This window comes from Centruroides vittatus, unplaced genomic scaffold, assembly GCF_030686945.1.
Source record: "Centruroides vittatus isolate TY-2023 unplaced genomic scaffold, ASM3068694v2 contig_165, whole genome shotgun sequence".
NCBI lineage: Eukaryota > Metazoa > Arthropoda > Arachnida > Scorpiones > Buthidae > Centruroides > Centruroides vittatus.
In genome coordinates, this window is record NW_027121000.1 from 452,960 (window position 1) to 465,487 (window position 12,528).

At 34.7% G+C, this 12,528-nt stretch overlaps 4 protein-coding genes across 4 annotated transcripts in view; 1 reads left to right on the forward strand and 3 right to left on the reverse strand.

Moving 5' to 3' along the window:
• Window positions 1-3,183, forward strand: part of LOC136968865 (putative leucine-rich repeat-containing protein DDB_G0290503) — a 31,134-nt gene extending 27,951 nt beyond the window's left edge. The window contains exon 5 of the mRNA XM_067262916.1: window positions 1,030-3,183. Within this exon, the coding sequence (XP_067119017.1) occupies window positions 1,030-3,072 (2,043 nt within the window). The 3' untranslated portion in view covers window positions 3,073-3,183. The remainder of the gene's footprint in view (window positions 1-1,029) is intronic.
• LOC136968871 (transcription factor E3-like) overlaps window positions 1-9,192 on the reverse strand; it is a 77,400-nt gene extending 68,208 nt beyond the window's left edge. The window contains exon 1 of the mRNA XM_067262924.1: window positions 9,174-9,192. The gene's annotated coding sequence lies outside the window, so the exon portion shown is untranslated. The remainder of the gene's footprint in view (window positions 1-9,173) is intronic.
• A 624-nt stretch (window positions 9,193-9,816) lies between these two features.
• LOC136968893 (uncharacterized) lies at window positions 9,817-10,131 on the reverse strand. The gene has a single exon (XM_067262956.1). The coding sequence runs from the start codon at window positions 10,129-10,131 to the stop codon at window positions 9,817-9,819; it is 315 nt and encodes a 104-aa protein (XP_067119057.1).
• A 1,452-nt stretch (window positions 10,132-11,583) lies between these two features.
• LOC136968894 (craniofacial development protein 2-like) lies at window positions 11,584-12,120 on the reverse strand. Its single transcript, XM_067262957.1, has one exon. The coding sequence runs from the start codon at window positions 12,118-12,120 to the stop codon at window positions 11,584-11,586; it is 537 nt and encodes a 178-aa protein (XP_067119058.1).
• Window positions 12,121-12,528: the final 408 nt, after the last annotated feature.

A 12,528-nucleotide genomic window follows, 5' to 3' on the forward strand; every position in this document is an offset into this window, starting at 1 on the left:
GAACAAAAGTTAATGATGAAAAATGCCAAGTGGTTGAGTGATTGCACTACATTGTATTTGAACAAAGGGAATATCTCAACTGTTTTATGCTCCATCAATAAACTGCCACCTGAAATATGGCTCTTGAATCTTGAGTAATTGGTCAGGTGAATAGAGATGCTGAGGAGCACAGTCATTTGATTTTTGGCACAAAACTGACAAATTGACAAGGCTGAGTGAGCAGGTGTGTTGTCATATGAAGTTGTCTCGCCACAATTCTGGTCTCTTTTTGCAAATTTTTTCACGCAATTGTTTCAAAACACCTGTGTAGTACTGGTGGTTGACAGTTTGACCTTGAGGCAAAAATTCAAAGTGCATAACTCTGATTTTCTGAATTTGAGTGTCATCAGTTGAGGTAGAAGGCTTTCCTGGTAGAAAATCATCTTCAACTAATTGATTACCACTTTTGAATCAGGTAAACCATTCGTAACACTGTGTACAACCTAGAGCATTGTCTCCATAAGCTTGATTCAAAAGTTGAAACAAAAAGTTGTTCCTGTAAAAGTTTTTCCCTGTTTTATGCAAAACTTCACATTGCACCGTTGCTCCCATAAATCACACATTGCAAAAATCACCACAAACACTGAAACAACTTTCACACAAAAATCAATATCATGGGAATGAAATGAGATATCAACAATCTGAAAAAAGCAGCTTACTTGGTAGGTTATATGAAGGTAATGTTGTCAACTTCACAACACTAGGACACTTTGTTTTTGCTCAATTCAAAAAGTTTGGTTATAGTTTTGAACAGACCTCGTATGTAACCTCTTTTCACAATAATTTTCTTTTCCACAATGTCTTCTTACATCAAATTTCAAAATACAGTAAACTTGTAAAATCCAGTTCGCATAACAATATTTTTACTTAATTGTATTTATAAAATGTGTATGCATATATAATTTTTATTAAACATAAATATTTATTATAATAAATTATAAGGATTATGTCAATGAACAACTTAAATCATTGTTTCATTAAAAATTTCAGAAAAGTGAAGAAAAAATTAAGAGAAAAAAGAACCAAAATGTTAACACTAAATTGAATGAATCATTTGATGAAAATTATTACTTGAAAAATGACCTCAATAAAAAATTATTGAAAATGGGTGGTGTTAGAGAATCAAGGGAAGATAAAAAACATCAGAAAGATATTGATAAGAAATTTGCAAAAGAAATTTATAGGAAACCTCAGAGAGAGAAAATGTCACAAAGTGAAAAAAGTTATTTCACTGAATCTGATACTAGAAAACAGGGAATTACAAAAGATGATTTTGACAAAAATGCAACAAAAATGTATAAAAGTTCTCAGATAGAAAAAATACCTGCAAGTGGAAGAAATAATAAATATGAATTTGATGTTAATAAGAAAAAAGCAACACATGAAAAACTTACGAAGTACTTCCAAGAAATTGAAATATCTCCTATAGATCCACCGCAGTCTTATACAATTGATGGAAATATTTTAACAGTCAACAAAGAAACAATACCATCTAATTTCAGAATCAAACAGAAAAAGCTTTCCAGTTTAAATTTAAAGTTAAAGCAAAGAGAAATAAATGGAGATCAGAAATTTACTAAAATAGATGTCTTTCAAATACCACTTAATGAAACAGTGCATCCTGGACAATCAATCAAAGATATTGTTCAATCCACATCAGAAAAAAATGCCAAAATAATTATAATATCACCTGACAAATCTGATGATATATCTCCATCAAAAAGAGAGTCTCCAATAACCATATTACCATCAAAATTTGATAATGACAGAGAAAATGAAATTCTCCAAAAATCATCAATATCTGGCTTAAATAAAAATCCAATATTGATACCTATGAAAAGTCAATTTGATGCAAAAGAATCAAAAACAAGACCAACTATTGTTGCTGTCTCTGCAACTGATACTTCAAAACCTGCCAAACTCAAAGACAAATCTCTAACAGTAATAATTTTGCCTGCTCCATTTGAATTGCAGCAGCAACAGACATCTGAAGGAATCATTGATGAAAAGTGGAGTAATTTGGTACAAGATCTAGGATCATCTTTGCCACCTTCTGTTTACAAAAAACCAATGTTTATCTTGGTGCCAAAGGATTCTGAATATGCTTCTAAGAAGATAGTTCTCGAAGATCCAAAAGGAAGTAAAAACAGGCCAATTGTTTTTGTACCTTCAATAGAGCACTTCCCTCAACAACAAATAATTAAAGAAGAACCAGTTGAAAATTTTTCAAATATTGATGATCAGTTACCTACTCTAATAGTACTTCCTTCAAAATCTGAGCATATTTTGATTAAAATCGATAATACTCCAATAGAATCTTGTAATGTAGCCACTGTTGAACCTGATAGAACAGAAACAAAAATTGAAGAAAAGGCTATTGTGAATGAAACACCATTGAAACATGAAATTACAAATGATTATAAATCACCTCAGATACAAAAAGATAAATCTGATCAATCTTGCATTGAAAAATCAATGCAGTACAGACTACTACAGATATCTAATAAGAGTCACAAAATTACTAAAAAAATTAGTCATAAATCAAGCAAACTTAATCCTGCTTATCTCATTCTTCAAACACCAAACAGGTCAATTTGTGATTCAAGTAAGAAATTGGAAAATTTGTCAATTCAATATTCTGGAAGCCAACAGTTATCTATAGAATCAAAGTTTAGCATTAGTAAAAAAAGTAAAGACCCACAGAATGCTCAACTCACTTTAGAATTATTTGATGAAAATGAAGAAGATAAACAACATTCACAAACTGAAACAGAGATTCCTATGAAAGAATCCAAATTTTCGAAAACAAATACACCGAAGAAAAGTAGTCAAGGTAATAGAAGTCAGGAATTTGATAACAGAAAAGGATTAGAAGAGAATAAATTGAAGAAAGGTGACTTAAAGACTTATGGTCAAATCCTACAAGAAAGAATGGAGGCAAGATTTCTTGAGGAACATAGAAAAAATGATGATGATTTCTACACAATAGTTGATTCCTTAATGGTTGCTTTACATGAACGAACAGATAAATAATCATATTCAAGTTATTTTGAATTATTTTGCAGAATAAATGAAATAAAATTATATTTATGTATCATCTAATAATTTTTGTAATTAAAAGTACCATTTTAAAAAACTTTTATAAAACTGAATAAAATGTTATTAAATATAACTCTTATTAACCATTTAACATTTAAAAAATGGGTAGAAATAAGCCAATAATGGTATACAGGGTGTTTCGAAACTCATGGGCAAAAATTTAAGAGATGATAGATAACATCTAAACAAGCAATTTTCACTATACAATGCATGGGCGGAGAGCAAGCGGTGAACCGCTAGACAGCACTGTAATGGAAAGCATAAAGCACGAGTTTTCTTACACATCGTCATTTCTACCGTGGATTTCAGAAGGCATGGCAACGTACAATAATCAGAAAAAGGCTGACATGCATTTTATGTATGGTCTTGCAAATGGGAATGCTCTGGAAGCCAAAAGACTGTACAGGTAGCATTTCCCAAGAAGACACGTGCCAGACAAAAAAATGTTCAAGTAAATGTAATTCGCATTAAAAAAATCGCACATAAAAGGAGCGCATAAAAACAGGTTTGACTGTATAAAACTTAAATAGAAACTACAAATCTCATTAATTCCTGTTGAAAAATGCTTCATTTTATTCAATATATCATATTCTTTAGTTACATAAAAGGTTTTAAACAAACATATAATTTTATAACATTCTTGAGAGATGAGTATAGATATCATCCAAATATCATCCAGATATCATCAGACAGCATTGGCAATAGATTTATACATGTTTTATATACAGGGTGTTTCAAAACTATATGTCAGAAATGTAAAGGCAGGTAGAGGGGACCTAAATAAGCAGATTTTGTAAATGAATGTGGGTGCGGAAATGCAGCGTTGAAGTGCTAGCATGTAAGGCAGTATTAATAACAGGTAAGTGAAAAGATAAGTAAAGACAAAGAAAAGCAAGAATTTATTTATCAAGAGTTTACAATAGCTGCTCGAAAGAGCGACCACCAACAGCAATACAAGATTCACAGCGGCAGTGCATGGATTGGTGTACATTAGTAAAAACGTCAGGCATGTCACGCACATTTCCAGCAGCAACAGACAATTGGGCAACCAGATCTTCTTCAAATGTTATGGGATTATTGTACACCATGCTCTTAATGTGACCCCAAAAGAAGAAATCCAAGCACATTAAATCTGGGGAGTGCGATGGCCAAGGAACAGGTCCACCCATCCTATCCAATGCTGGCCATAGATAGCGTCCAAGTGATTCCTGGCGATCCTGCTGAAGTGAGCATCCACTCCATTTCCTTGCACAGCCCTATATATGAAATGCACGTCGACAAGCTCCGTATCAGTGTAACGATGCACGTTGCTCAAAATCCGTTTGGGGAATGATGATTCAAGCCAGCGAAGCGCTTTTACCCACCGAACTCAACAACACCCTCTCGCTGCATTTCCACGCCCACATTCATTTACGAAATCTGCATATTTAAGTCCCCTCTACCTGCCTTTACATTTCTGACATAGTTTTGAAACATCCTGCAAACAGAGACAATATTTAATTTTGGAACAATATTTAAAATTCTGTTGTTAAAATGGAATTTTAAATATTGTCAAAGTGCAACAATAATTTAAAATTCCATTGTTAAAATGGAATTTTAAATATTGTTACAAATTGAATCTTGTTTCAGAAAACCTGACAAAGGCTTATTAATAAAGCCAAAAACATTAGTTTGATTAAAGAGCAGTTTTCTGGAAAAGTACATAAGGTATTTTGTGTGTATCTAATTACTGTCAAGTTCCAGCTTATGCCAATATCAAAATTATTATAAAAAAAAGTAAAATACTTCCACAATTATATAATGTATAACTTGTTCTATAACTTTTTTCTTCTATGCTATATAATTCAAAAAAGTATGTATGATATTTATTCTAATAAACAGCATCCTCTAATACTAAGCATGTCATCTATTGGTAGAATATAAACTTATTGTAAACTGAAAAATTGCAATTGTGTATATATTGAAATAAAATTTTCATCTTATATGATTGCTAATCCATAACTGATAAAAGACACAACATAATACAAATAAAAAATAAATTTTAATTACCCTATATCTCGGCGGATAAGACGACCTTCAGATAAGACGAGGTATAAATTTTCGTCGAAGTTTTATAGTTTTAACATATATCTGTCCTATAAGACGACCCCCAAACTACAACAGCCTATGAATTTAGTTTAGATCAGCGATCATTATCTGGATAATGATACTATAGCGTACACAAAATTATGTCCTATTCGTAATTTTTTGAAAGAACATCAAATTTTATTTTTTTGCATCTGGCGGCACTGCCTTGCGATTATTGCAAACATTCACACTGATTCGGGCATTTGAGTAATGACCTTGACTATTCACAGAAACATCGTATGGCCTATTCTATTTTGTGGACATACTCTACTCTACTAGTAAATAATTACGGTTTGTCCATTTTACTATTATGGTTTTAATTTATATAAATTTCAATCTAATTTTTTTGTATCTGTCCTATAAGATGACCCTGAATTTTCGGGGCCTTTTTTTATGATTCAACTATTGTCTTATCTGCCAAGATATACGATAAAAAAAAAATTTTGGAAAATTTACTATTGTTGTTTTTCTTTTACAATGAGGACCCCTTGGCCACTGCTGGGTGAACCACTGGTTGCATTGTTCAAATAATATTGTTTTGTGTCTGCTGTATACAGTGGTGATATTCGAAATATTTAACAAGGGGTTCGCTAGCAGAAAATTTTTCCCTGACAATCACCGACAAACGAAATGGAAGTTTTGGCTAGAAATAAATACAATACCTTTTCTTGCAACCATATATCTAACAATCAGTGGCGTATTTAGAACGTAACGAGCCATGGGAGAAGGCCAGGTAACAATAGTATTTTAGAGCTGTCGACCTTTTTTTTTTTTTTTTTCAAGGCAGAGAAATTCTTTACCGCAATATGGCGCTTCTAGGAATAGGCCCATGTCATCATCTCTTGAGATACATTATACTTTTTCTTTCGCTGTCCATAGCCCGACACGTGTTCCACAGCCATCTTGTATTGTCTCGCGCGCGTGGCATTCTGGGATCTCTCTTATGACTGGATCTACTTTCAAGAACACTCTTGAATCGATCGCGATTAAACCTCGATTGAAACGGTCGAGAGAGATTGCACCAAGACATACTCCCTGACCTTGCTCACAATCTAGATTGAAATGCTCGGTGCAAACGGGGTATAAGGCCCTAGTTTAGTAGTATTACAGAGTATAATACGCATATTTTAATATATTTTTTTAAAAAAAAACAAACCCACTGAGAAATGTTTCGTGTGTTTAACAAGGTTCGGGAAACTGAAAATTTTAACAATGGATTCGCCCAAACCGTTCAGAAAACTTTAACAACGGTTCGGGCAAACCCGCTCGGAAAACTGAAAATTTTAACAACGGGTTCGGCCGAACCTGTGCGAACCCGCCGAATATCACCACTGGCTGTATACAAATAAAGCAAACACAAAACGATATTAATATTATATTTTTCAATGTGGACTTAAATTATTAATAGGACTGTTAAACTGGTGTAAGCAATAATGCCTAAGTAAACTGATAATGCACTCAACTTGCAAACATATTGTAGGACCATGCTGAACATTGAAAAGGATAACGTGTAAGTTTAAAAAAACCACCAAAAATCCCATCATTGTCAAGAGTTGGATTCTTGCATATTGTAAGCCTTTTATGTCGTATAAATTGATTTTTGTATTTATGTTTTTTAAAAATTCACTGTTGGTCTATTCTTTCATTATTTGTAGTTATATGTAACAGCCATTGTAACCCTGCTGATGAGAGGCATAATAGCCCGAAACACAGTTGTAAACCAAAGTATGTGTACAGGAGGCTAAATAAAGAAAGACTGTTTTTCCGTGAACTAGTATCCAACTCCCTGCATTATTGCTTACACCAGTTTAACAGTCCTATTAATAATTTAAGTCCACGTTGACAAATATAATATTAATTGAAATAAGGACAACAAGGCAACAACAACAAAACGATATTATTTGCAACTAGTTTTGTGTTTGCTTTATTTGTTTACAACAAACTCAACACACAGGCAATATGCCAAAGAGAACTTTCTACAGGAAATCAGTCCCATTTAAACATTACTAACATAAAGAAAATCCAGAAAACTCCAAGTGGCCAGATCATCAGCGAGACGCAAACTAGAGTTTCTCATTTCCCGGTCCTTTGCTTGTCCCAGGATTTCAGGAAAAAGTGAACTGTTTTCTGGGATCCCGGGAAATAATTATTTTTAAGATATAAAAAATATCTTGAAATCAAATAATAATTATAATATATATAATAATTATTGATATAATTATTTTTCATTTTTTAAAAAAATTTAATACATCCAAAATCATATCATCTCCAAACCTCCAAAATCATAACATTAAATAATGCTGTATAAAATATATATTAAAAATTACCTTTGAATTATGTAGAAATTTTCACAAATAGAAAAAATTTATTAAAGTTTGTTGGAAACTGCTTACAAAAGAAACATAAAAAGCCTTTGAATTGAATCGAAAATTTGAAAAGAGAAAAAAAATGAACTTAGATCAAACTTCTAACTTTTGTATTATGTTTTTTAAATAAAACATAATATAAAAATTTACAATATTTAGCAATAAGATTTTAAAAGCAATGATGATCAATACTCTGATCACTCAATCTAGTTCTTATTTTAGTAATGAAAAGTCCTGCTACCAAGGTTGCCCTTTCCGATTTAATTGGTATGGGTGGAATCATTTTTAATGCATTTAAGAGAAGACAGACATTACGTGGCTTTCCACCCATAGCCTGGAAGATTTCTAGTTCGTTTTCGAGATGGGTTGCAATACTTATTTTGCTGTTCGTATTCTTGATTTCTCTACCTCGGCTGCATTAATAGCGACATCAAGCTTATAGCCCGATAGTTCGGCAGTTCGTTTGGCTTTAATAATCATGTTATGAAGAAAAACTTCATAATCATTTGTATTCTTGTCTAATTTGCACAATCTGGTATAATGCAGTTGTCGAAGCTACCCGGGCACAGTTAAAAATTACAACGGCATCAGCACAATTATTCAAGATATTACAGGTTCTGACAAGTGAAGAATTTCGGAGTCTTGCCACAAATAGGCTACATATTGATTATTGACAATCTGTAACAAGCAAAAATTTAAAAAACTAATAAGTGAGCTTAAAATTAATAAATACAAATGTATTCTGACAGTTTACAAGTTAATTATACTTTCTTCTTGCAAAATTTCCTCAACCTTAACACAAAATAAGAAAAAAGTGAACTTTTAAGAAATTTGTGGAATTTCCCAGGTTAAAAAAACAGCCGGGATCCTGTTAGTGCAAACCCACGACCGACCACTGACATTTGACGGTTTTATATGCAAAGCTCCGGCGGGCCGTCGTTCAGGTAATAATAAAGCGAAAAAATAACCAGATTTATTCAATTAATGGTCACTGTCAAATAATGGCTGCACAGAACGAAGACAATAGACGCCCGGTAATAAAAAAAATTAACCACAGCTGCAAGATGGAGAAAGTTATAGACAGAACACTTTTCATTAGAATAAATATGGTATATTTATTTATGTATTACTTTTACAGATTTGACAAATGATAAAGACTTGATTTTGATAGCAAAGTGCAACAATTCTTATAAACCGAACATCTGCTAGATTAATTAATAAACAATTACTATTTAACGACGGTACAATAAAGAATAATACGTTTTTAATTCTTGCAAATATAAAATCCAATGACGTTTCTTTTTCTAATTTTTTTTTTTTTTTTTTTTTTTATCAACGACAAAAACGTCAACTGTAAACAAGAAACAGACGACTTAGTAAAAGGTAAAACTTTTACCATATTAACTGCGTGCTTTCTGGAAATAAGTCGCGTGGTTAATTTATACGGTTTTTTCCCATTTCTTATTACTTAAATACTCGAAAATGTATGTAAATTATATAAATAAATATTGCGTTAATAAATCTTTTATAAAAATGACTTACGATTACTTTCGAAATCCTAATCCGCCACTGCCGCCATTCGTCTAACTACGCCCTCTAACAAAATCTCATATTTTCTGCTAACTATTGTGGCAGACGTGATATTAAATAATTCGAAATTAATTTTAAAACGTGCTTTAAAACGTTTATAATTTATTCAACAATATTTGTTTTTTTTTTCTATATATATAAATAAGAATGTTTATTGTTTGTTTGTTCGCTATATAAACCTAGGCCGTTTGACTACTTGCTACAAAACTCGGCAGTTACGTTCAAATTCTTCTAAATTAGATAATGTCATAATTCCATCACAAAATATCTATTGAATTTTCGTAAATTAATTAATTTCTATTTACATTTCAGTCGCTAATTTACACGTAGCGCCATCTATTGACAAAAAATTTAACAGAATAATAAACTAAATATAATTCTTATAAAAAAGGTTATAATTTTTAAAAATATATGTTTTAAAAAAAGCGTCTTTATATTCTGTCCTTTGTCACATCTTAGGAATCAACAAAGTAACACAAGGAGAGCCTCAAGAAAAACGTCGACTTTGCTCTGTGTGTGTTTTTTTTTCAGATCTTTGCGGCGGGCGGTATGCGTTGGAAGGAGGAGGGACCACATAGGAATTTCCAACCACGATTTAACCGTTTAGTTGTCGCCGACTCTCGGTCACTCTATGGAAGAATGAACGCCACATTTTCCAATTTGTAACCATGTTTTTCAATTGTTCCATGGTCTTGCCGGTGTCTTCTTTGATGTTATCAAGCCAGCGTATTCTTGGACGACTTCTTTTTCTTGAACCGGCGACCAGTCCAAACATGATTGATGTTTCAAGTGCATTCGCTCTCATAACGTGGCCGAAATAGGAGAGCCTTTGCCTAGTAATCTTTCCTTCTAGCAAGATCATCTGCGTTATGCGGTCCAATACATCCCTATTGTGACCACGGCAGTCCATGGAACGTGAGATCTTTCCAGATCTTTGCCATGCTCATCATTGCACTGCGACCTAGCGCTACTCTTCGTTTCCAGATTCGACCTCGCGCTTGATTTTGGATCCAAGGAAAACGAAATCTTGGACTGGCTCGATCGCTTCGTTACTGATCTTAATTTTTAGTGTACAATCACCAGCAATGGTCGTTTTCTTGATAGTCCTATTGATTCGCTCTCTTCTTTGACCTGCAAGACTAGTTGTTCCAAGTCATTTTCATTTTCAGCCACGAGGGTTGTGTCGTCGGCGTAGCGGAGATTGTTGATAGCGCGACCGCCGATTTTGACACCAATAACTAACTTTTCCAGGGTGTATTTCCTTCTGATATTCGTGGGATTTTTCCATTATCCATCAAAGATTTGCGATTTGATCTCGTCCTTTCCGGAATCCAACCTGTACATCTGGCAAGTCTATCTCAATTATGGCGGTGATACGCTTCTGTATGATCTTCAGTAAGATCTTGCTTGCATGCGGAATCAGGGCGATTTGCAGTAATTAGAGCATTCACGAGCATCTCCTTTCTTAGGTAGCGGCACAAAGATGGACCTAACCTAATCCTTCGGCCATATCCCTATCCTCCAAATCTTACGGCAAAGCACTATTAAAACAGAAATCGGCACCGGCTTCAGCAACTCTGCTGGTAAATTGTCAATACCCGGACTTTTTCTATTCGACAGTTGCTTCAATGCCCATGAGACCTCTTCTTCAAGGATATCTGGCTCCCGCTCTGTTAAAACTTCCCTCAATTGTTGTTGGTTTCCCGTATTATTTGCATGCAGATACGCCGTATACTCTCGCCATCTCCGCTTGATCTCTTTTGGTTCCTGCAATTCTTTGACTTTTTGATATTTGATTGTTGGCACCTTCCGCGGTGCAAATGTCGTCTTCATCCGTTTCACGCGATTGAATAAATCGCGAGTGTGACCATGTCTGTTCGCTTTTTCCATTTCCGCTCACCGTTCTCACTCGCTTCTCTTTGGAATTCCGCGTTAACCGTCTGAATACATCTTGGTTACCAGCGGTTTTGGCTGCGCGACGTCTCTCTACGATTTCGATGGTCGCTGCCGACAGCCATTTGGCCTTCTTTGTAGGTTTCTTTTATGGGAAATAACGCTTGGCGGTCTCGGTGATAGTGCATTTCATTTTTCCCATAGATCATTTGGTTCTTACTTAACAGTGTCCAGCTGTGCAAACCATTTTATGATGTCGCCCGCACATGTAGATGAAATTCTATCGGTATCGAACTTCTGCACCAGCGAGAGCTTTTTATTTTCCCAAGACATATCTTAATTTTGGCGACCAAGAGCTGATGCACATTCAGCTGATCCACATTCAGCTCCTGGAAACGTCTTTGTCGACAAAACTGATTTCCGCCATTTTTGGTCATATTGGACATAATCGATCTGGCTTCGGTGAGTTCTAGTGGGAGACGTCTAGGTGTACAGACGACGTTTCGGCTTGTCTGAACCATGAGTCCATGGCAGTTAAACGGTTCTCATAGCAGAATTCCACCACTGCGTCATTCTGCTCTCCAAGTTTTATTTTCCCTGTGATTTGTGGTTCTTCTTGGGCTCCAACTTTCGCATTGAAATGAAGATCGAACTTTCCCATCGATAATGAAGATGATATCTCTTTTCGGCGTGATCTCAATGGTTTTTTGGATATCGGAGTAGAATTTCTCGATATCCATCTCGGCTGCGTTCGAAGTGGGAGCATATATCTGTATGATAGTGATCGCTCTTGGTTTACACTTATGCGGATGCTCATAACTCTGACATTTATGGCGCGAAAACTGCGGACAGCTCTAGCGATCCCCTTACTAGCGATGAACTCCACGCCATTTCTTCTGATGTCATATCCAGAAAAATAAATCGTAAACTCGTTTGAGGTGAAATAACCGTCACCAATCCAGTGGAGCTCACCAATTCCCAGGAAGTCGATGTTCAAACATTCCATGTGCCGAATCTCTTCGTTTTCGTAAAGCGCAGACCTTTTCTTTCGCTACAAGATGCATCAGCAGGCTGGCCTCCAAAGGGGTTTACCCGGCTTACGTCATCAAATAAACCTGAATTACACAAAAAACGTCCTTGCTCTTCCCCAGTAGCATAGTATGTACGGTCCAGCCTGAGAGTCTCACCTTCCCATATCATAGCTGAGGTCCTATAGTAACACGACTCCTTAGAGTTTAGTGGTGAGGTTTTACAGATAGGTTACCAGGTCTTTCCTAATCCTCCCCATTTATCCGGACTTGAAACCGGCGTATAACATTAACTACCAGTTTCACACGGCTGGGTTATTCGAATTCTATAATTTATCAAAAACTGTAGGAATCGGAGTGCGTTTCCTATCCTTCCCGGCTAACCT